This window comes from Temnothorax curvispinosus, unplaced genomic scaffold (assembly GCF_003070985.1).
Source record: "Temnothorax curvispinosus isolate PA1 unplaced genomic scaffold, ASM307098v1 QBEX01011515.1, whole genome shotgun sequence".
Taxonomy (NCBI): Eukaryota; Metazoa; Arthropoda; class Insecta; order Hymenoptera; family Formicidae; genus Temnothorax; species Temnothorax curvispinosus.
This window is the reverse complement of record NW_020221295.1, coordinates 1,007,564-1,033,638: the sequence shown is the minus strand read 5'-3', so window position 1 is coordinate 1,033,638 and position 26,075 is coordinate 1,007,564. Positions and strand designations below refer to the sequence as shown.

Sequence of the window (26,075 nt, the reverse complement as noted above, 5' to 3'; positions counted from 1 at the left end):
CCTGTTTTGTAACCTAAACGGCTCCGGGCATATACCTGCGAGATGTATCTCTTGACTTACGGCGCGTTTACCAGTATCCATCCACCGGTCGAGGGGTATGTATGATGCGCGCCAACGGCATCACGACGAGCCGCGCGGCATTGTGTTCTATACGCCGCGACGTGTATGCCGCCTCCTTGAGCGCGTGTTCGCAGGAAATCGCGAAATGGATCCCATTTCGCGTACACCGACGGCCACGGAAGTCGAGAGCCACGGAAGGTGCCTCGGCTGACGCGTCTAAACAGACGCCCGTGTGCGCCTTCTCGCGCACTTCAAGGGTGAACTTGCTCCCGTTTCTAAAGAACATTGTTTGGACCCGAGCGAGGGGAAGTTAATACCTGAGTCGCTGCTTAGAGCGACTTCGCAGATGCATAAGTGGCTTTCGGGGATCGTGTTTCCTCTCTATTTGGCGTTCTCCGGATATACGATTTCCCCGTTCGTTCTTGTTGTTTCTCTGAACTACTCGACCTCCCGCTGCGTTGTCTTGCACTGTTGAGTGCCAAACATAATTTACTACGCTCACGAGATATGATTAACAATAACATTAAGTATTTTCCTTCTCAGATATCTTTATTTCAAATTAATTTTCTACTTTATGAGAAATAAAAGTAAATAAAATTATTTTATTTTTAGATTAATTAAATTTTTTTAATTTACGATAAATTTTTACTTCGTGCCTACTGTGTTCAATCAATCATTACGTATGATTTTGACATATTTGAATGATATATTTTTTTCCTCTCTGATGCACGAAATAATTGCGATCCGTTTTATTTTTGCAGAGACGTTTTATTCCTGCGCGGAGGAACGCTCGAAGTCCTTCTCGGATGTACCGGGAAATCGATAGCAGCATTTTGCGACAAATTGGTGAGTCTCACGTTTTTCGCGTTTCTTCTCCTTTTAACTCCGATACGCTTCACTCGACGCCACTCGAACTTTCTGTCGCGCGGGATTCCGACGACGGGTAAGTGTGGGTGGGTTTCGATTCAAAAGGTCGTGATTTTCGGCGCGATTTCGTGTTTCGCGGTTCGCCCCGGTCTAATGATCCATGTCCCCCGAGGACGTCGAGGCTGAGTGTGGCTAAGGAGGTCCTTGTTCCTTGCCGAGGCTCCTCTCAGGCCTCCCGCCTTAAAGACTGAAGTGGTACACAATATCGTCGCCGTGGGGTCAACGACACCCCCGCCGCCGCTTCCTACTTTTTTTTCTCAGTCGGCCGCCCTCTCGCGCGCCCGCTCGACGGACCCTTTCTTCAATTAAAGCCGAAGGAATCGACGGAGAGATGATTGAACATTGTGCGCCACAATGCAGTAGCATGTACAGGCCCGCTCTCCGCGCTCAGCCAGAGTATGTAGTACATAGGAGCAACTGGACCATGATTGACGATGTGACGTTTCCCTCTCCTCCTGTCCTCCACGTCTCTTCGTCCCTGTTGCCTTCTCTCTCTCCGTCTCACAGTATTCTTCCCTTTCTCACTTCGAGAGGTAGTAATCCTCCACAAGCTGAACATCGCATTGGAGACGCACAATCCTCGAAGCTCTTTCCATCTTTCTCTCACTTATTCGCGTCTTCCCTTTTTCCCTCGTCCCTTGCACATCGCTCTCTTTCTCTTTTTGTAGTCTCTGAGAGTTCTCCTTTACTCTCTCGCTATTTCTCTTCCTCCCATTCTCTCTTTCTCTCTCTATTTCTCTATACTATTTCGATCTGCTACCTCTCCTAATACCAGCTTTGTCCCGATTTTCGTTCTGATCCTACCTCCACGGCGCAGAGACACGCTCCTTCAGGATTCTCGAAATCGGAAGATGTTCCGCTCATGCGGATTATATCGATGCAAGTGGACTCTCTTGCGCGTGATAACCGGCCCCCATATATCACGGCCAGTGAACTCGGGGATTCAACGAATCGATATATCGCCGTTGGTAGGCTTTCGACACGCTTACCGCCCCTTTTTAATTTCGACGTATAGGATATAAATGTTCTTAACATCTAACTTGTCTGACCTCTGATCTAAGTACAACGATACGGATTTATGAGTCTTCAACATTCATGTATGATGTAGAACAGTAGTTTTCAAAGATTTGATACTAAAGTCTGCTAGAATATGAAGTAGCTGGAAAATTGTTCCAAATAATTTTCGCATCGTGTTGTTCATCTGAGCACAATTGATAAAATGATCCTTTCATTATAAAACACTTCATGTTAGATTGATCTACCACTTAACTTGAATGACCCACATCGCGATTTGTTATAAATTCCATATCACCATACCTTCATCAGTCATCTCGAACGTCGATGGAATTTGCGGAAAGCCAAGTGTCTCGCGTTATTCTTATCGCGGTGATATATGACATCACGTAGCTACGATACTCGTATCACGCTTTGTGTCTTCTGCGTAATCAATTTTCTGCGATCCGATCGGACGAGAGGATTACCCGTGGCGGGAATAACCGCGCGCATCCGAATATGCCTGCCTGCGCGGAATAAAATCGCAAGCGTGAGGGCAATTCCTTAGGACGAAGTTGAGGTGAAGGTAAGAACGTGCCCGCTCCAGGTCAACCAACTCAAACGCATGGTCGAGACGCCCCTACCTCTCTTCTCTCTTTCTCTCTTTTGATTGTTGGTTGCACATTGTATATGCCCCCTCCAATGTCCACTCACCCTCTCCTACTCTCAAATCGGTGAACTCGTGCCATCGAGATGCTCACGTCGCGAGATTGTACGATTTACTTTTATCGAAATCGTTTTTCGTGTCGTGATCTTATAAATAATCAAATAGTCTTGCGGAAAAAAGCAATCGTGAAATTGATCAAAATGAGAAATTAATAAAATAAATCTGATTGTAATTGAAACTATTAATCTTATAATCGAGAGGGTAAAAATATTTTTCAATATAACATATATTTCAGAAACGGTATGCAACGAATGCAGGTAATTTCGTGTATTATAACAAATTATTTTATACAAACATGAAAAAAATAATTGGAAAGAATGAATAAACGTATGCCTCACGAACGAAACTTTTTTGCTCTTATTATTTGGCTACAGTCGAAATGCACAACATGCGGAAATTCGCGCGAACGGTTGTTTAATTGCAGGGTGTAACATGCGGTAGTTCAAACGCACGTACATACATACCAATTTCCAGTGGCGAGTAGGACCCAGCCACGTGTGCGTTTCATGCAGCGGATAGGATGCATTCTCGTAGGATGCATTTTCGGTACAACGAATCGTTAATTGCCGCTTTATTCCCGCGTTGCGTGTAATTAAGGCGCCGGTAATTATTCACTTACGACTCGACGTTTCGACATGGTAATCGTGCTTAACATTGACATTTTCTGAATTAATGACATTCCGCAATGGACGCGACGGATGGATGACTCATTGGTACGATCACGTTCTGCGTGTTGTCAGTAACGTGTCGCATGACGAGTTACGAAACGGACACCGGTCTGCGGTGAAATGTACATCTAATTACAACCTACCGATTGTCCGCCGAAAACACGACCGATGTCATTGCTCGGTCTCATTCTCTTATTCAGAGCGCGTGCCGAAAATAATGCCGAATAAGCTGCCATCTGATCACATCATGGTTTTTTAATAACACACATTTATTGACATACATTGCTCTACGCAATGTAGATAATGATACACATTTTGCAAATGTGGCGAACGTTAATTTACAAACAGATGAGGGTGATAATCGAATAAACGTATGCCTCACGAACAAACCAACGCATCTTGCACAACTGCCGCGAAAATAGGTTCAACATGTAATATAATAAAATTGAACCGATCTTAAACGAATAAGTTTTAGTATTCTTATCGTCGATAACATCAGGCGACATCAGCGATATAGTAGACATACAATAAAGTTACGCGCACATAAATGTGCAATTAATGTATCTTCCCCCGGCATAAACTCGCTGAGACTGAGGTTTACAGTACAGTTTCGTACGTAGCAAATACGAGTTTCCAGTAGTTTTCAGAGATATGCGTTCAAATCAAGGTCGGTGACGGGATTAAACCGCCACTGGATGCTGCAGCTAGATTCAATAAAAAAAATTCACCTGTGCAATGTTCCCGCACGTGTATCGACTCTTGCATTGAGAGAGGTGGTTTTATTATTCAACTAAACTCGAACGTCGAAACATAGATTTAATTCTGAATCATTTATAGTGCATATTATTTTTACAAACGATTGACACGAGAGATGTTAAACAAATTTTTGCAACGAGAGTGTAAAATATTTCATTGCAAAGCATGTATCTAATTTACTAACGATTTTAAAACACAACTTTTATGGCAGGAATTACTTTATACTGTTACTTGCTTGTTTTATTGTTCGTCACGGTGTATACCGCTATCGCTAATTCGAGTAATACATTCTTATTACGAGTCACCGGACGGAGAAATTAACTTTCGTTGTTCCGGCGATACGGCGCGACACAAGTCGCCGCGGAACAAGTAGGCTTGTCCTTCGCGCGGTCAAGTCACGTAGACTTGACCTAGTCTCTCTCGCGCCCGGTGGTGCGAGCCAGAACCAGAGTTACCGGTGCTCCTGGTGCTCCGATATCGAAAAATTTCAAGGTGCTCGCTCGCGCCCGATATGATTACGGGGCCGGTGTGTTTCGCACGTTTGTTACAATTTGTCAGTCTCGCCCGCTCGAGTAATTACCATTAAATCGCACGCTCAAGATTCGATCTGGTTACCAGCGTGGCGTGTTATTGCCGCGCGTCGACTAGCGCGTGCGACACGCGCGCACAGCGACTTATCAATTTATCGCACACACGCGCAATCGATACGAATATCGGATGAACCGTCCGTTTAGATAGACGACGCGATATCGTGCCACAACTCAAACTTCCGCCAGCGGTATTTTTGTCCTGTTTTTTGTTTTATTTCACGTCTCGTCCGCGTGCCGTCTGGTTTTCCGGAATTTCCGACGAGCCCGAACGGGCCAATTGCGCGTGCGATATCGCGTGTTTTCAAAGTCGGGCAAGAGACGTCCCGGCGGGGACGGAGGGGACCGACGCATTCGGAACGATCCGCACGCAATGCTCTTTCGGCTGTACTCCGCCGTGTAATTCTCCCTATCTGGCCGTTTTTATCGCGCGGGCGTAAATCCCCGAGAGTGCAGCTCGTTTGCGAAACTACGGGGCCGGCGCACGAATCGCCGCGAAATGTTCCGGAGGAAAGAGCGACTTACGAGCGGATTAAACTGCCATTTGTAAAACTGATCGTCCAATTAGATGTCCTAAATTTCATTGCGCTTTGTAGGAACGTTAAACGTTACGCGTTCCTTTGCGACGCGCAATCGTGGCCACTCGATTTTGCTTGCGAGTGAAAGAGAATTTCCCCATGCAAACGATTACTCTCGATCATAGGAAACTTTCTAATACCGAGACATTTTCGCATTATGAATGACAAAGGAATGTTTCGTTTATATTTGGAGTTGCGATAAAACTTTGATGATATCGGTGCACGCGATTTCCTCTTGCGATAAACGCCGACGATTTTCTTACGTATAGCGGAATGCTGAAGGAATTTCAAAGTTTGTTGCTGAAAGCGCATAAAAGTTTCACGCGAACATGTCGTATCTAAGAACCGTCCACCTGTCGATGCGGAAAGATACAAAGTAGGGGCCTAATGCAATTTAATAAAACTTTCATGCACAATTCCATTGAATTTCCGATCGAAAGATTATCGGGAACTAAGGAACACACAAGAAGCTTCAAAGAAGATTAAGAAGCACGTTCTAAAACCTGCAGTATACTTCAAAGAAATATTATGCGCGTATTTTTATTTCACAAATTATTACATTAATATTTATTATCAATAAATTATTCTAACTTGTATTATATTAATTCTGAATTACAGCAAAAACTAATATTTAGACGTGTATCTTCATTTTTTTAATGGGAACGATTTTTCTTCTACACGGATTTTCTATTATTAAGAGTATTAGGATTGTACAGATTAGAGGAATTGTCACCCCCAGTCTTGTGCCTGAACTTAATGCAATTCCACGAAAGGCCTGTCGGGCAAACTTTCAAACCGATAAGACGGCACCACTCGAGATAAGAGGTACGATACGACCTGGCTCGTGGCCAGCGAACAGACATCGCCGCCTTTGCAGCGTTTCTCGTGTCAGGAACGTGTCTATCGTAGTGGCCGTAATTCAGTTGGTACGGATAGAAAACCGTGGCGGAACATCAATCATCCGTCTCACTTCGCTGATCTTATTTCTCCTTTCAAGCATCATCGCATGCAATTTGGCGGAATCATTACTCGTCACTCGCGACTACCATTTTTTCTAATAATCTGTGATCGAAGCGATCGATAAAAATTGTGAGTGACGTCTAAACAATGGCAGAAACGGTGTGAGAAAACGTGTTCCGAGAAAACCAATCAAAAGCGCATTAATGCACGATGCGTTTTTAATTGGCACCGTAGCTAATCGCGGTTATTGTTTTCCCGTCCATATCTACTTTCAATTCGCACTTTCTTCTATTGAAATACGTATCCTAGGAGTTGTTTAACTTCAGTATTTACGGGAGCTTCTCATTCGTCGGCCTTGATCAAGAACTATTTGCATAAAAAGGATGGAACAATGGAAGAATTATCGAATTTAAATTTGCGATATCTTATGACTGGCTTCATTCTCGTATTTGATTTTTACAAAATTAACGCATTCGTGTAAGAAAGTAGGAGTTTCACACGCAAAGTAATAAAAAATGTATATTAGTATGCGATGCGTTTTTCATTCTGCCACTGGTGAAACGTGACACCGCAATGCTTTCGATCAATCGGAGTGCTATAGTCGGTTTTAGTTTCTGTATCGCATTCGTTCCTTTTGGAGCCAAGCCAATCAGATTTGTACGTCAGATCGAAGTTTAGTAATTACAAAGAATTCGGGAAAGGCCAGTCGAGAGGAAGAAGCGCGCAAGGGAAACGCGATAAAAGGCATTGAGAGTAATTTACTCTCCTCGCATTTGTGCCTTCGAAGGAAGTTTGATCGCAATTCAACTTCCATTATGGAGTTGTACGGAGATCGGTAGAATTCAGGAAGCAAGGAGCCTTGCCTTGAGTAAAAGGAACGAAGGAGAAACGAGAAGGATCGGTACACGCGATAGCAGGAGTGACTACTAGCGCCGTGAGACGTGCGCGGATTTATGAACGGAGTCCTGGCACCGTTCCAGGATCCCGAGTTAGCATTTATCCCCGCCGGCCCGCGCATCGCTTTTCACGGGATGCAATCGAGTATGTATGGGTAGCACCGTTGGGGTCCCATCTCGGGTGGAAAGGGCCCGTTGTATTACCCTACAGAACGCTAAATTATGCGCGAGAGAGCTTTTTACTACCGCGGAAATCGCCGTCTCAACCCATCCCGTCGCGACCCCGCCGGAACCTTTCGGCCCTCGGCTGGATTCGAAGAGGCGCAGAAAGAGATTTTCGGTGCAGCGAATCAGGGACGGCCCACTAGACACACGGGATGGCGTAAAAATGGATTATCGCGCGATGATCGATCATGTTCCCGCAACAAAATTGCATAGGGGACAGACTTGCCAGCGAGAGATGGACAAATCTTTTGCTATGAAATTTCGACTACTATGATCAAATTTGGATAATGTAGGGACTATATTAAAATCAGTTGAAGCACAATAAATTGCATGTTAATTAATGCTAATGATTTATTATCAATAAACAATATTTTTTTACGGCTTGCTCTTTTATGGTAAATAGAAAAAATAACTATATACGTATATATTAAGCAATATCGCAATATCTTTTTGTATAATGAGATTAAAAAAACTTTCGAAAAAGTATTTAAACGATAATCACACATCTGTGTCAATCTTATTTTTTTGTATTCACAATCTCTTTCGAGTAACGGATCTATCTCTGACCAGCGTCACGTCTGATGATTATAAATGCGTTTCGAAATCATCCCGAAAACGGTGATACGTATCTTATGATAATTGTGTCGCGTGTAAGCCAGTCGGGGCATCGAATCATCGGTGGCACGTACGAGCGTCCAATTAAAAGTGGCAGAGCTTGAACGGGAACGGTCGAGCAATAAGAACAAGCGAGTAAACAAGAAATAATAAAGACGAGCCCGAGGAGGAGACGGCTTGAGAATACGGTAGCCGAGCTAAGTTATATTTGATGCGTTGATAATTAGTTTCGAGAGTGGCTCGGCCTCCTTCCTCTCTACCTTGCCCTCCGTTCTCTTACTGGTTCTCCCGGGCGGACCTGTCAAGTGTACCATTTATTTCCCAACTCGAGAGCCAAGAAACTGAATCTTTGTCTCGCTCCTGGAACTTTTGCTTTGTGAGGAATGACAGCGAAAATTACGAGAATTTGGTGCCAGCCACGACTTCGTAAAAAAATTGTGATTTATGGCCAATGCATAGAAATTCTCTTTAGAAACTGAAAAACGTTTTCATTGACTTTCCCTACGTTTCAAGGGAAAGATGCCTGGAAAAATATATTGATCTATTAAACGTTTATAAAAGGTTTTGCCATTTAAACAGAATTATCTACTTTGAACTGCTGTACCCTAGTCAAACATTTTCAAATTTTTACGGCTAATGCATAGAAATGCGTTTTCTTTTATTGAGAATTCTCTTATATTCAAAAAACGCTTCGAAAAATAGGACCATTTATCAGATATCTAGAAAGTTCCTGTTGTTTAGGCCAGAAATTAGAATGGAATTATCTATTTTGAATTGCTGCAACCTAGCCACATTATTAGTGATAAGTTTTATTCATAACAGTTTAAACGTGTTGATAAGACAATGAAAAAGAAAGAAACAACATCTGTCAATAGTAAAGAAGTTAACTTAATCCATCAGATAATTATTGTCCATCTTGTTAAAATGACGACAAAGATAATGCATCGTCTTGAACGAAAGATTTTATAATCCATACTATTTACCCTTCTTTTTAAATTATTATTTTATCTGTTTCTAGACATTTTAGACTTTAACAAAGTATAAAATAATATTGATTATTGATTTGTTAAATATTTAATTGTTTGTTAGCTTTCAGCACGCTTTGCTCTAGAAATAAGATAAGACGGATTTCAGCATTTATATTATTAATGGGCAAAGAAACAGTGCCTGCTAGACTTGTTTGCCTCGCCGGTGCGGCACGACATTTTGGCGTTAGGACACCAACAAATAAACAGCCGAGACAAAGCCTATGACGAGCGAGTTTATCCTCGCATTGTCTTGGCTTGTCTCATTTTATCTCAGCTGTTTACCTGTTTAGACTAAATTTTTCTTTCTTAAAACTTCTATCAGTTTTAGATTTTCAAAAATTAATCGGACGAGTTTACAGAACAATTAATATGATATATCTTGAAACGCTCGTATAATGTGATATTGATATTCGGCCGTGTCGTAAGGCTCAATTCGGTAGCTGCTACGCCACGACACGTTCGAGTTATCTCGTTGCGTACAACGATTATCTACAGAGAATGAACCCTGGCGCGTTGACTTCGACAGGGCCGGCTTCAGAGGATCACGCGCGTGATCCGAAGGACTCGAAGAGCCACGTTGAACCGTGACTTCGCAGTTATCTCTCTCGGAAATCTGTCGTTCGTTCAAAGATCATCCGTATTCACCGTGCGACATGCGCCTAAAACACGAACGTTGCTGATGTTCTGTTGACCTACGGACCATTGCAAACTAGAGATTTTACCACAGCTCTTGAATTTCTTTCTTGCATGATAATCCAGAAAAATATCTCTGAAAAATGAAGAGTAAATGTAAAAAATTCTATTGACGGAAACAAATCAAAATGATAATAATTATTCTCGCTGATCACAGGAAGTAATGGAAACGTAGCCGAGCTGTATCGTATATAAAATTATTTTATTCGAATTATTGTACATATATTGCGATATTATATATCGGAAACTGCCGTGTCGGATCTCGGACGGGACTGTTCGTGCGGGAGAAAGCGCAATTGCGTCGTACTGACATAATCGCCCGGCGGCGCGCTCACTCTTGCACACGGAATCTCATTTCTACTACCACGAGACAGAGACGCCCTACCGTTAGGCAAGATCCCACTAGGTTTACCTGTCGCCAACCGAGGAAAATCGTTGTGGCGCCCCTTGCGAACGCGGGGAGATGCGGGCCGAGTCGAGAAGGAGACGACCGTCCGTTTCGCCTACACATTAATCCAGCCCTGGTCTTTAGGACTCGTATGTAAATGCGACGCTATATTTAGACCAGTATCTCGGGTGTATAATACGTTCGGGTTGGAGAATCCTCTCCGGGGCCCGGGGCCACGTAGGTGTAGGTAACACGCCGCGTGCGTGTTACGTACGTGTATGCGCGGCGCTGTAGTGTGCCGTAGTGTGCGACGGCCAGGCCGATACGTACACGTGCGTACGTTGCAACTGCAGGACCCGCCAAACCGGTTACCCATCGGCTCCTCAACACCAACACCAGCCTCCGGGACACCTCCAACACCAAACGGGGTCCCTGCACGCGTATCGTTCGGGAACACCATCCTCCGCCGTTTCTCCTACGTCGTTCCTCACCTCCGCCTTTCTCTTCTCCTCCACACCTCGTCCCTTTCTCTTTCTTTTTCTTTCTCTTTTTCTCTCTCTCTCTCTCTCTCTTTCTCTCTCTTTCTCTTTCTCTTTCTGTTTCTCTCTATCTCTCTTTATTTATCTCTCGCTCCCTGCTACTTCCGCTCTCACCTCCTTGCGCCAAACACGGGAATATGCACGAACATCAAACCGCGCTTACTGCCGAGGTTACACACCCATCGACCCAGAGGTGCCTTCCAATGGACAGCTAGAAAACCGATTGGGATTTCCTAGAAGCCATCTGGCGCGACCTCCTCGCCCTTTAGCCCTCCCTTGCGGGATGAGCGGACGATAGATTATCGCACGCTTTTGATATTTCGACTTTTCCTATGGTATACGTCAACGGGGATTTGACATACATCATAGGAGAACTTGAGAAGTTGAGCGTATTTAAAAAAAAAATAATAATTACGAACGTATGATGCAATCGTATTGACTGTTGAGTAAAGAGAAATCAGATGATATAAAAATACATGTTATCGATCTTGTAATTAGCTTGTAATATTATAAAAATTAATTGCAAGACATATTTTGTATCCAAAATTTATCAATTTATGTTATAATTCCTCAACATATCGTATTATTTATAAATAATGAATTGATTAATATAATATGGGTAGGGAAGAATTTTTGTATCCGTGTATTATATATGTACTTAGATATCTAGATCGATGTTATTCTACAGCGGCCTAGTAAGACCTTCATTGGATCTTACATTCCCTCGATGCTTCAGAACACGCAGCGTCCGCGCACGAAAATCGTGCAAGTCGTCGAACCCTGATGCACGAAGTAACCTTGAGACTTTCGTCACCAACGGCGAAGGAGGGAGAGAGGGGACCGGCACAGCCTCTTAATACTTGACGTAACCGCACGAACTGCGAGAGGAGGAAGGATGGATAGAGAAAGGCACGATGCAGCCAGCAGCAGCACGTGGGTGCGCCTGTCCACCACGAGTGCGTACGCGGACGATATTTATGGCGCAGGCGACACGCGGATGGAAACGGATGCTCAGGATTCTCTCGGATGTACGCTCGATAATCGCGCACCGGTGCGCACCGAGCAACGGACAAACCGTGGAAAAATCGCCACCGCGCGGAAGGAACGCGACCGTGCCTGTGTGCGGAGATCGGCGGATTCTCCGCGTTTCTCTCCACGCTCGCGTAAAAATATATTCCGCGAATATGCGGCCTCGTATTCCACCCGTCGAAACTTCATCCGTCTTCGTCGGGGTTTAACTATACGGTCGCGCGACCATGCACGACCGATGCATCGAAAAAACCATCGGCAAGATCCGTCCCGCGGAGGCAAAGACAGATCTCTCGTTTCAGTGGCGCGCGCTTACGTCGCCTACGGCTTTTATATTTCGCTACGGCGAGAGAATGACGAGAAAAACCCGAAGTCAAAAGAGCGTCCGCTCGACTCGTCTCTCCGTTTAATCGTGCCTTCGGGATACGTTCGAGTGACTTCATCAATAAGTCACGTTCGTGCTGTCGAAGAGAGAAGGGAGGGGAGAGAAAGAGAGAAGCAATATAGGGCTGAATCAGATTTAATTCTCAACTTGTACGAATGTCTCAAAATGTTATTTATAATTAGGAATAATGTAGGATTGAATATATTCGCTTTACTTTCTTCACAATTTCGTTATCAGGATGTTAAAAAGAAAAAGATTTTCCTAATTCAGTGAAACTGTACGAGGATTTCTAGATGACGTGAGAAAGGTGTCGGTTGAGCATAGCGATCGACGTATGTACGTGACTCGGCTTGCATATACATGTGACGCGCAACTCCGGCACGTGAGGGACAGGCGAGGCAGGTCGGCCGCGCTACTATTATTTACTATTATTTACTATTCGTTGCAGGCCGTTAACGCGAGCCTTGTGGGTCGTACACGCTTGCGCAATAATTGGCCGGCCGACGCGAGAAATCGCGTGTGCCATTTAGAAGAGTGATCCCTGCTTCCGTGCGCGAAGCATATAGGTCGTTGATGGAAAGGGGAGCACACACGCCTGTTTTTGAAAATTATAAGACCATCTGTGGGTTTGTTTTTGTCCCGAGAACGTGACGAAAGTGAAAACTCCGTAAGTGTACGCGCGAGCTGTCGCAAAATCAGGAAGGATATTAAAGAGAATAGAAAGTAAGCTTCTCGGTTAACTAGAAGCGATACCGAGAACATGATTTACGCCTCGTGGCATGTCTATTCGCTGATGGCGTTCGCGGTTAATCAGTAACACAAATTCGCAATCGTTTAACAAGCGAGACACATCGGCAAGATTCATCGAATCAATTTGTATCCTGTATAAACACGCAAGTCGCAATTATAGGAAGCTTAATAGTCAATTACGTGCCGCGACATTAAAATCATTTGTTAGACCCCGCGAGAAAAAAAAAGTTCGCGATAGGAACGTCAGGAGCGGAGCGGAGGCAATTATACAAACTTACTCCTGCATTGATGCAGGCATGATCGATAAGTTCTGTAAAATGGTTTCACAGATACTAATGCAGTCGCGCCGGGAGATGGCTCGATAAACTAGTTCCCGTTAGGGATGACTTGCGCCATCACGACATTTTTATTAGTACGTTTTATCTCGAATCACGTTGTAATTATTTCCGCGTATCTTCCACTAGATACGCGTTCATTATACTGTCAAAAAAACACATGTCAGGTAAGCGCGACAAAACCGTAATAACATGTATCTTGTGTTATTATTAACGTCAATAGAGACCAGATGTGTGAAATAGAAACGAGGTTTTTTTATTGCACCGAGTAAAGGATTAATTATTCACAAAATATAACGTCTCTTACAGTAAAACAAAATTAATAAGATAAACTCTGAACAGAATTATCAGAGAAAGAAAAAAGAGACACAGTTGGTTAGAGAGAAATCGCCGTATAAGTGGCAGAGACACCCAGTAGTCGAGATATCGTTTTAAGATTGTAGGTCTCAGGCTAATGATGAAACAGTATCGAATAACGACGTTGCAGACTGCGCAGATAATTTCGAGAGCGTTACACTCCAATTTGGATAATTGATGTATATCACCACAGTAAGGAAGGGGAAGTTATTAAGACGCCAATTTAACTCACGCACCCAACCGGCTGGTCAGTTAGCTGGCCGTAGTCACCTCTAATAGCACGTCTCCAATCGAATACGGGGCAGCGAGGAATAACTACGTCATAACGCTCTTGCGCTAATAAAGCGATTCCTCGGAGCTCGCGCGCAAACTCGCGCGCCTGTTCTCCCTCGTCGGGCCCGAACCGGGAGCGCGCGGTGCACCGAGCGGAATAGGAAAAGAGGCGAGGCCGAGGCCACAGTGGCTATTGCGCGGCTAAGAAAATATATTCGATTCCATCGTTATTGTCCAAGTTTACCGCAATAAGTTTCCAGGATAATCTGCGCGTAGATGGACGAGCTAGAGGAGGCCGGAGGAGGTAGCAAGAGCCGGATAATGACAGGCCCTGACTCGTTAAGTAGTAGAACCACGAACAAAAAGGCCTATGACCGAGCCAACCAACACCAACCATCCGAGCATTCAACCGACGAACCAAGTCAGCAAACCAGCCGACCGACCGACCGATCGACCGACCTACGAACGGACGGGCGGAGGATAAAAAGAAAAATCAGGGCGCACCTGTGCACCTAGCAGTAACACTTTACTGCTTCGATGATGTAAACGTGAACGTAAATGAGAATAAGTGGCTGGACTTAAGAAAATTGCACGGTACATAGTGGCCGTGCTCGCGCGGGCGCGGGCGCGGGCGCTCGCAACCGTTTGTCCGCGAGACCCGCGACGTTATGATGGGGGATGAGCGGTGATTTTTTTTACGATAACGGGGCTGACCCTCGCGTTAACCGTTTGACCGGCTCGTCAACGCGAATCATTCGCCCGATTCAAAATTATAATACGTCTTCACCTATGTCCTTTCCAGGCGGGAATAAATTCGATTCGTTTTACGATCGCATAGCCAACCGGTAGATCCCGGTAGTTTCTTTACGACGAATGAGCGAAAGTCTCGAGGGATTTCGTAAAAGTCATCTTCCGTGACCCAACGCTGTCTTGTGACACGTTTTGTAATACCTGAGATGTACCGAGTCGTATAGTTAACCAATTATTCATGTTTCCTTAAAAGTACTGCGATTTATTGCATTATAATTCTCTCAAGAGATTTCCTACGAATTAGGAATCGATCTGGCATATTCGTAGATAATATCAAATAAATAAGTGTCTATACAACGAGTATACTTCGTAGGAATAAGCTGTAACGTGTATAACTTTATTGCGAACTCTCAGTCATTTCAGCATCACGCGCGACGTAATCAAAGATTCAAGGAACGTCGATATTTTCTGACTGGAAATTATTTGTATTATCGAAATAACGACGATAAAACACGAAATAACATGTTAGCAGATGGCAAATTCATGATGGCACCTCGTAAAGACAGGTTTATCTCATTGATATATAAGTTTATTACCGCATCACGGGTACGCGCGAGCAGGCGCGGCCTATCATCACCGATGCAGCCGAACGAATCAGACCGCCGTCGAAAAAAGCGCGTGGCGGACAACACGATACTCTTTTAAATCCATCGTCATCGGCGCGGGACAAAAATCGCGGTACCGAGATGATAAATTTCGAAGCACGTCATAAACGTGCTTTACGGCATGCATAAATTACGCGCCGCAGAGCTGCATATCGAAAGCGACTCTCGCTACTGCACCGAGAGCGACATTATCGTGACACGACAATACCGCCGGTTTCTATCTTTGTCCCCTTCTTCTCCTCCTCTCTGTCGCTCTCTTTCGCTCCTCGCGGTCCGCGTGCGTACGTACGCGAACGCGAATCGCCCGCGGGGTTAAACGAATAAAGGCGCGCGTGTGCGTGGCACACGCACGACGCGCAGGTGTGCGTGAGCGTGTACGCGAGCACGTACGTACGAACGGGGGGCATAAACACGGGCCATTATACACACGTAAAGGCTGCATCGCCGTCGTCGTCGTCGTCGTCGTCGTCGTCGTCGTTCGTCGTCGTTCGTCGTCGTTCGTCGTCGTTCGTCGTCGTTCGTCGTCGTTCGTCGTCGTCGTCGTCTCTTCGAGAATACGAGTCGAGGAGGTGAAGTTCATTGCCTCCTCGTACGCTCGTTGCTCGCGCTGGGCGCACCACTACTATCGCGGTTACGCGGGCATACGCGCGTGTGCGTGCACGTTAGCCCCTGGTTCCCCACCTCCCTCAAGTGCATCTGTGTCGCTCGTAAATATACGAGTCACGTGCTGCCTGAAGACGTCAAAATGTGAGACGTAATTCAAGGCGAGAGATAACATCCAATGTGCGCGACGACTCCCACGCGACGTCCTTAGGCTTAGGCGATCGGTGCTCCTGTCGATCAGTTTCGTCCGATTCAACGACAGTGATGGCTTTCAATCGGGTATTGTTCCCCGGATCGATGACGAGACAAGAAGTTCTATCGGCGTGGATTTGTACGAGATTGAATTGTGGATATCCTCTAAATGATAGAATGTAGAATGCTCGCGAAAGATCAAATGGAATTTATTCCGATTTAGACATTTTGATCAATTCTATAGATCGACTTGCTCTTAAAAAAAATATCGAGAGTAGACATTTATGAGTACTAGTTAATTTTTCGACTTTTCGTTTATTCGGCAAGTTGTATACGCGACTAGCACAAAAATATTTTTAGTCTGCAGTTTATTATCTAAATAGAAAAAGCGAAAGGCATCAAAAACTTTAAATATCTTGCAATTTTATTTTTTAAATATTGCTTTTGTTATAAAACCTTCTTCCCGTGCGGGAAAATATTAATGCAATAGTGATCTCTCTTTTACAATTATTTTAAAAAATTGTGCACGCCTAAAATAGATGATAAACGTGACAAGAAAGAGAAAATACTTCTCCATACGAGATCCAGATATCTCGGGAGTCATGTAAATTGCATTTAAATAGACCTAAAAATCTTGCCAAAATCGATATCGTCGCGTCGCATCGGTTCATATCCTCCTCTCGTTGAAATTCATAACGTTTTCAACCACCTGGATCCGCGCCAGGTTTGAAATAAGCTGGTTCTCACATATCTGCAATATTCGGTTTTACGGGATAAGATACTACGCATTAAATCGACGCGATAATTCGCAGGAACCGATATCTGTGCGGAACGACTATGTGTATCTATATATCGCGCTGCGAAAGATCGGCGCGTAATCGTAATGTACAAATGCAAATACGGCAGTCATACGAATGATGCATATCGCGCGCGCGCGCGTAATAGAGAAATGATGATTGGCAGCGCAGGTAACGCATTTGCACCGAGGAAATGATATCTCGATCCGTGAAACGGAGAGTTAAGGTAGGGACGCGCGCGGCGCGGCTCGGTTCGGCTTGGCTCGGCTCGATAAGTAGGTGGATTACGTTTGAAACCGCGACTTGACAACGCAACGCAACGCACGGCTCGCAACAAGTTCTCGGGGAGGACGATGGTAGGGCACCGAAGAGAGCATCGTGAAAAAGAAAGAGAGAGAGAAAGGGAGAGAGAGAGAGAGAGGTGAGCACGACTGGTGCGGGAATGACGAGGACGCCCGGATAGAACGTGTGCGCAGCGCGTTGCCACCGTTCGTTGAAAAGGGACGAAGAAATTACGTTGTGGCGCAGCTTATGCGCCCTCGGGGCACCATTATATGGTAATCTCTGCATCTCCTTCTCTCCCTTCCTCTCTTAGCTTTTTCTTTCTCCCTCTCTCTTTCTCTCTCTCTCTTTCTCTCTTCGCTTCTTGTCTCTCCTCGTCCACCTCACGCTCAAGACTCTTTTTGCCGTCTCCCTCTTTCCCTCGATGGCTCATCTACCTCGCCGCGCGCTCTCCTCAGCCTCCTACAGCCGCATCCTCGTCCTCCTCACTCGCTCGGTGAAGCATACGCGTCACGGCATTTCTCCTATTCCATCGTTCTCTCCTCAGGTTTTCCTCTCATCTCCTCACTCTGCTCCTTCCCCCTTTTTTCCCTCGATTCTCTTTCTCTCTCTCTCTTTATCTCTTTCTCTCACTCACTCTTTTCCAACTTGTTCGCGCACCTCTACCTTTGCCCCTCTTTCCCCTTTTAGTTTGTTTTCCGTTGCCAGTGGGTAATTGCACTCTCTCGCTTTTACCCGCTCGACGCTTTTCTCTCGTCCGCATATACCGGTGCTCTCCTATTCGTTTCCGTGTTTTTTGTTCATCTCCTCTTTCTTCTTCTACGGCGTGCTTCCCTCCCGCCCCGTTTTACTTTACCTTCTGATGGGCTCGCTGTCCCTTCTTTACGAACCGATTTTTCACCACTCGGGCTTCCTCGCCCGCGCGCAGCAACGAGAAGACAATCCGGGTCGCCAGCATCGAGTTTTCGCCCCGGGCTAGCTTCGAATTTAATTATTCGTCGTCTCATTATACGCGGAAGGGACAAAAATTACGTTGGTACAATTATTTTCTCCCGAGAGCTTTCATTCCCCTTTATCGACGACTTAATACATCGGTCGTTTGCACATTTCCCACATTCTCTTTCGTGAGATTTTAACGCGACGATAACACCTCTTTATTTCTCATTTCCGGCTGTATTGTAGAATATTTTTCTCGAATACAAATTGACTGAGAATTAAATCGAAGACCATGCAACGCGTATGTATTCAATGATATGTCTGAATTATGGTATTCAGTCGTGTGTTCCGACGTATCGCGCTGACAGGCGTCTTTATACAAACAATTTGCCGAGCCTGGAGGAAACTCAGCTCCGAATTAACACGCGGCATCTGTGCGTCAAACTGTTGAATAGACAGTGATAGGTGTCAGGTGCTACCAGACGAGTGTTTACCTCCGCGCATCTCGCGAAATTCCAAATGTTTACTCGCGATATCGTGCTCTTTTGCCTATAAACGGAATGGGTTAACGCACCCTTGCGTACTCATGAGTAAAATACAGCGTCATATCGAGTGCTCTTATCTTCATAAATACTGCAAGTCATTTGAATAATTTATAAATATGACTTTAGCTACGCATATTTTGACAAGTCTCCGTTAAGGAAGAATCGATTAAAAGAAGATTCCAAAGATTGATCAAATTTATAAGAGTAGTTTATTTACACCTTATACAGCGAACGATGAGGAGGTCCATAAAAAGGAGTTGGTGTGACGGCAGAGAGGGGTTGTTTTACTCGCAGTTCCGACGGGACGGAAACTCGCTGCGTTCTGTAATGAGTAAAGCGATACGCAGCCGTGTTTATGGGTAAAGACTGGAAGGTGCGTAGAGTGAGAGAACGAGCGACCAGAGAGCCGTCGCGAGCGTATATTGCGCTGCTCTGCCCTCACCTCCTGGTAATTTAAGCGACGTACGTATGCATGGGGTCGATGAGTTATGGGGTGTTAAAGCATAGGTGACTTAACCGGCCGGCGCGTACGCGCGTACGAGCGAATCCTCCGAACTTCGCCTCTAACGCCGGGATCGTCAATAATGCAGTACTTTACTGCGATATCGCGGTGTAATCTCTGCAGGCGTTACGAGCGGAAAAGCGTTCGGGAGGGAAACATCCTCTCGTGCTTTCACTCTTTTCCTCTCTCTTTCTCTCCCCCTCTCTTTCTCTCTCTCTCTTTTTCCCTCGTTCTCTTCGCACTTGCATCCCTGACCCGTGTGTTACATGCGGCGCGAACGAGTAAAAGCGCATGATCCGTTCAACGTTCATAAAGTTTATTCGTTAACGCGCCGGTCCGATGAGAGATGCAACTAGGAGTATCGACGCATCGGCATCGACATCGCGCCAGTGAAAAATTGATAGAATGAAAATTTAATGTCCCGACGTGTGCCACGTTGCGCGCACGGAGTGAAAAGGTCTGTACATTTTCATTATGCGATTTCAGATGTGAGTATTTTAATGGGGGAAATGATCAATCTGAGCCTCTATCTCATATAAGATTAAACGAGGAGTGATCTTTTCTCTTCCATTAAATTGTTCGTATATAGAATTGAGAATATTGGTGCGCATATAGATCCAATAACCAATATTATTTGCCATCACTTTCTACGTGTCTCTCTCGTGCAAGTATATGTTTATAAATGTGATTATATAGAAGCATAGTTATATTGTCTAATAAAACATAAACATATCATCTCGTTATATATGTCTCCCTTTCTCGCTTTAAAATATACTGTATACATTATATATTAATTGTATAATTTATATCTTAGGTGAGAGATTTCTTTTTCTGTCATGCTAGATTTGAAGATATTTTAATCACGTAGATAACGAAAGAAACCTGCACGTTTAAAAGCTTAATTCAACGACTTAACTGAGAGCCATCGTCGTGGCCTTTAGATCGAGCGTGGTTAAATACGCGTTACATAAACTCAACAATACTGCTGCCTAACGACTAACGATAAAATTTAAGAAACAGTATTGTGTGTCGAGTCCCGCTCGCGTAGAAAGGAGTCGTTAAAGGCTGCTCAACCAGTTGAATTGGCGGTTCAATGTGGCGCGTGCTACCAACACACTGTGTCACGCACGGAACGTACCGCGCGACCGGTGCTCTCTTATTATATTATGCATTATTATCTACTTATCGTGCTATTGTCCGTATTGACTTCATTGGATCCGATTCTGGACAAGCCGGTCTCTTCACCGCGGACAATTGAGCGCGTCGAAACGGACTGCGCTTTGACAGTGTACGAGAGAAAGAGAGAAAAAGAGAGAAAATATCAATTAAAGCGTGCGCTTACAAACTGCGCCGTAACTGCACAGCATCGCTGCACCGGCAGCTTGTGCGATAATAAGAAATTCAATGACACTTTCGAAGGCGGTAGTGCAGTTTATATTTTATGATTTTCGAGTCGCGTGTTGCGAATATTAATAGCAAAATCGCTGCGACTACGGCAGTAGTTCGATTCAATTTTCTAAAGTTACGGGAAGTATATAATCTGCATACAATATTTCTTCCATCTGATAAGTAACAGGATTGATTTCGTAGTAACGCCCGCTTCCTTGAACCTCGCAACTGATAAGTTTGCCCCTTCTTGCCGTGCGTTACGCTCGGCCCCTCAAGTCGCTTTAGGATCTCTTGCACATACTCCACTATCTATTATCCATTTATATGAACTGGCACAGTTATAGCGTGATCTGATAGCCACGGCCGTAGCTACGCCTTCGTATGATACATGTAAAGCCTCGCGCGCGAGAAATCGAGCGTGCTTGCGAGGTAACGAGCGCGGGCCCGTGCGGAAAACTAAAAGCGATCGGGAGCATTACGAGTTTTACTGCCCTACGGGATTTCTTATCTTATTGCCATTACGTAACCGCGGCGAACCAGTTATTGTGCGGATGCAGGCATTAACTCGCTTGAAATAATACAGTAACACCGCGAAATAAAGCAGCGCGCCCAGCCGCGCTTGAAAGGGAGACTGACGTAACATTTGGTCAATTTTTGATGAAATTGGTCTAACCACACACACAGCTCTACGCTAAACAGTCTCGGCTAAGACACGTGCATTTCGATGGTGAAACCATCCGAACCTACATGATTATTATTTTCGCCGCGATCACGTGAGCCTGTATAGTTCCCTAGTGAGATTTCACGGTACAATGCGTGATATTACGGTGTATAACTATTATAATAAACGACAATATCATACATGTTTTATCAATATCGATCACCACATTATGATTTTATAACAATAATATGCAGCGATTTTAATCTCGTAACTATTATCTTGAGCCTTGGTACAAAGGCATTATTTTTGGAATACTAGCAGCTTTCAGCTTTCATTCACATTTCCTCGTTCACCATTTCGACGTAATGAGAGAAATTTCTCAATTATCGCCGCGACCATAAAGTGGCCGCTCTGTCACGCACCATCGCGCGAACTACGTATATAGACGCGTTATTTTTTAATTCCGCTTTAGGGCCGCCCTTAATTAACGTGCCGATGAAGCAGAAAGGAGGGACACGTACTAATACGTAGATGCACTCATACACGCGCACATAATAGGGAGCCAGATTAATTTGTCGGGTTCGCCTTCATCGCGTTTCCAGGTTCACGTACGAATAAACGCGCAACGCAAAGAATGTGCGTTCATTGTGACTTGAGGACCTAGGGCTTCTCCATGGCGCATGACAATATGTTGTATAACACGCGGTAATGCTAAACCGATGGGCCATGTTTGTAACCTAATAGCAAACGTGCTGGCCCGCACACTCGCGGCATGCGCCAGCTTCGGCCTGAAGAGTTCTCTTCTCTTCCTCTATTATCACTTCTCTTTTTTCTTTCTTTATTCATCGCATCGCGCTGTTACGCAGAATTAAAAGATAAATCCGCTAACAGGTTTCATTAGTTAAAACCGCCGAAGTAAAATCGCAGTTTCTGTAATATTTTACATGAAAAATGCTGGTAAAGTGTAATAAAACGTTTCTGCGAGTCGCAGAAGCGATCTCGTCCTAAAAGATCTCGAGATCGTCGAAGATTATCTTTGACATGAAAAAGATCGGCACCGCGAAATGGATATATGTATATTAATTGATTGTCGCGATCGTTAACTTTAACGATAACATAAATCGTTATTAGTTTTAGAGCCGGCGATTACTGGGGCAGAATAACCTTGCAGATTATAAAAATTGATGGGCTGCAAATGCGCCACGATTTTCACTTTATGATACTATCGTTATCTTTAACGGCAACCGAATCATAAGGGATTTGCGAGATGTCAGGTAATCAATGTTGAACACAAAGTGCAAGAAACTCGGAGATTATGGAAATATTTTGCAAATGTTTATACTTTCTTGCGACAAGTATCTTCAATTTTCTAAAATATATGGAAGTACCAAACTGCGAATTACCCTACTACGTCAAAGTACACGTTTCCACAAAATCACGGCGTTCGCGAAAGTCGTATTTGCGCGTAATATAGAAGTCACGGAACCCGTAAGAATCCCGACATAAAGAACCCGTAAAGCATTCCCGACGAAATGATCGAATGAGATTGTATGTATCGGTCCACGCGAGCGAGAGAGTGAATGTTTGCCTGATTATGCACATCACATGGTCGCCCAGCACTCGTTAACAAGGAGCAATAAGATCTCAGATCCGATCTCGGCAAGAAGCGGGAGTTGAACTTAATCAATATGCATAAAAGTTCTAATGCAAATCTATTCCGCGTCTGGTAGGCGCGAGGGTGGACGCGTGGCTGTTTGTATGTAATGATTGCGAGGTCGTCATATCGTGGCAATGCGAGCAGAATACGTAAGTAATATAACGACGTAATGAGTGTTCAACTAAACGCTCGAAAAGCGGGTCGATATCGGAGCTAAAATAAATTCAACTCTCAACGTGGAAAACGGTCGTTTGCAGCAATTTAAAGTTTCCAGACCGTGATCTTAGGACTTGTGTTTGCAAATGAAATATTGATGCAAGTTAGACTTGAATAGTCAGTTTCACGTATCACATTATGAGCTCTATGGTATTGCGAAACTATGATGAATTGTGTCTCGAATAGCAATGCTGTGTATTCCAAAGTACACATTAACGAAAATTTATATTTAACTAATGCGATGTAAATTATATTTGTGACACAAAATTGAACATGATTTTTTACATTTATATACTTTTCTATAAGTTCTGAAACATAATACTGTATATGTATATTCCAAGTAAAGAAGATAGAAAGGAATCTTAATCAATTTAATTTTAGATTAATTTTTACATTAGTTTTTAAAATACATCTTGCAGTGTTTATTTTTTTTATATAATTTTTACTTTTGATATTTTCTCTATTTTGTTTTTCTAGATAGTTTTTAGAAAAGCATCAAAGCCATTTTTCTATTTACAAAAAGATCAAAATTATTTTTCTGCTATTTAAATTTTTGCAAAATTCATCAAGAAGTTATGCATCCAAAGATTAAATATATAAAAAAGCTTGAAGATCTTTCGAGTAATATTGAAAGGAAATAGCTCTTTGAAAGTCTAGCTTCAATACCTATACGATGAAGAAATATTGATAATTGTAAATCAACAACGTAAGTCGCGCCGTTGCGCCTCGATCGTTTATACCCATTATTGCCTTAAGCAGCAGAAGACGAATGAAGACGCGCGATTTCTTAGCGGTCGCCGAGTGCCGCTAAAAAAGCCCACTTAACCTTGGCCACATAGGGAGAAAGTTCATCACGGAGCGACGCGCATTAAACCCCACGTCGTGTCAATCGAGGCGAGCGAGGGAAACCGAGCGTCAGGAAAACGTCGCGAAAGAAATTGTCGATACGGGAGGAGAGAATTGTGTCTAGTGTATCTCTTAGAGTAGACGCGCGTGGCTCCGGCTTCTTGCAGCATGTGACGACTGGTAAAGTAAGTGGCTGACTTGAGTCGAGCACAGGTGTGCGAGCGTAATCGCGATGTCACGGGCGAGTCACGGCCCTCTCTTGCCCTCTCGTTCCCTCTTATCCTCTTGTCTTAAGCCTCCAGCTCTCCGTCTCTCTCCCTTTACTCTGCCCTTTCTCCCGATCTCCTCTCGCTATTGCTACTCCTTTCTCTTTATTTCTTCTCCCGCTCTGTCTCCCTCTTTCTTTCTCTCTCTCTTTCTCCGCCTCCTACTCTTCCAGCTGCATCGGGCACAGGCGCTCGGGCTCGCGAATGCTTCTTGATCGTTGCTTGCTTGCCCTTTCTTACCATTGTAACGTTTTTATCTATCCACTTTGAAGGTTACTCGTTTCTTTCCGATTGACCCTACGAGAAGGAAAGAGGGGTGCATTAAGCTAATCTCCTCGTGGTCCACCGTTGCTCCCGAGTTTCGGAGTGGCCGAAATTCTGCACTTCCAAGTGTTCGATTAATCCTTCGTAGTCTATTGCCTTCTTTATAACGATAAGCGAGTTTTACGGAGAAGTGCTCCGTAAATACGATTCTCTCTTATCTTCTTGCGCTTTTTGTCGAATATAATTATAACTGTATAAGATTATATAGCTGCTCTTATTGCGAGGCGACAGTTCTCATGAATCATTCAAAGGCAAAAAATTATCGAGCAAAAACTTTGAATATCTAATAACGTTATCAACATTGACTCACGCAGCTGCATACTAAAGTAAAAAATGACGACATAAACAAAAGTACATTAGCCAAGATATCCTTAAGCGTTGTATTATACTTCTTATGTTACATATAAACACAATTAAGTAATTTTGCCGTTCGCTTTCGCGAATTGGAGTCGAAGTAACTGGACAAAGCCTTAGAGAAGATTCGCGAGATTATCGGTTACCACGAATCTCACGGGGAAAATGCGCGTCCTTGCGTCTGCACACATGTACAGGTGAGGAAGCGCGCGGAACCTCCGGCACGCGTGCACGTAACTCGCTCCTCGGCGAGGCGCCTGTCGGCCGTAATTTCAGCTAACCCCGAAGCCTGACCCCGCGCACATGGGCCGAGTGTGTCACGTCAGCCCAGAATACTGCAATAATTGCGGCATCGCGAGCGAGCGAGCGAGCGAGCGGGTTGAACGTCGGAGCGCGGAAAGAAAGGGAGGAGGAAAGAAATGATGATCAGGAGCAGGCGAAGCGTAGAGGAAGAAGGGATAGAGGCCATGTGGCGAACAGTAGTTGCACGTTAAGATGCGCGGAGAGAAAGAGGATGAGAGAAAAAGAGAGGAAGGGAGAAAGAGAGAAAGAAGGAAAAAGAGAAAGAGAGTCGACCCCGGAGTCATCCACCCCTGAAGGAGAGAAGTCGGCGGTAGCTATTGCCGGTGCCTGCCTGCCTGTCCGCGGTCGGCGCGCGGGGTTAATCGTCGCGACTTTGTAGATGAGATTGGATGGGGCATTAAACGGTGGACGCCAAGACCATCCCGCCGCTTCAAATTTAATTTGACCCCCGCGACTTCTCGAATTAATAATCCCGCGCTTGGATTCTTACTTCAGAGTCGTTGTCGAGGATGATTAGGAATTATCGTTTATGCGTGACTACGTTTATTGTCCACTTCGTGGTTACGTGCTCACGCCGCGTCCCACAGGAGAGTAGGCAATATTCGGCTAACTCGACGTTTACGGCAGTAGCCAATAGTAGACAACCGATAAAAAACATCGTTCTAGCCGAGCAAAGAAAAATTTTTAAAAATTATGCAATTAATTAAATCTTAATTATTATTGAATAAATAAAAATTGTAGTTTAATTGACAATATTACAATTTCACAATTTTCAATCTTCATACATATTATCACATTTTGTGTGATTTTTCTCGTTTAATCTTCCTTTATAATTCTTTTTGCGGATACACACAGTAGACTTTGTACTGACGCCGTTGCACTGATGCAGACACATTTAGACACGTTGTGATGCTCGAGGGAGGGAGAGAGGTAACAGAGGGGGAGTCGGTGGTCTGTGCTCGCGGTAAGCCCTAAGCCTCAAAGTCCGCAGGAGGGAAACGCCGCGCATAGTTGAGGG

General features: G+C 44.3%; 1 protein-coding gene across 2 annotated transcripts in view; it reads left to right on the top strand.

The window, feature by feature from the left end:
- The first annotated feature begins 834 nt into the window (after positions 1-834).
- The window catches only part of LOC112461582, an 88,152-nt gene continuing 62,911 nt past the window's right edge, over positions 835-26,075 (top strand). Inside the window, exon 1 of one of the 2 annotated variants that reach the window (XM_025026877.1) lies at positions 835-906. In XM_025026877.1, coding sequence (XP_024882645.1) covers positions 867-906 — 40 coding nt within the window. In that variant the 5' untranslated portion in view covers positions 835-866. The remainder of the gene's footprint in view (positions 907-26,075) is intronic. The other variant, XM_025026876.1, reaches the window with a different exon arrangement.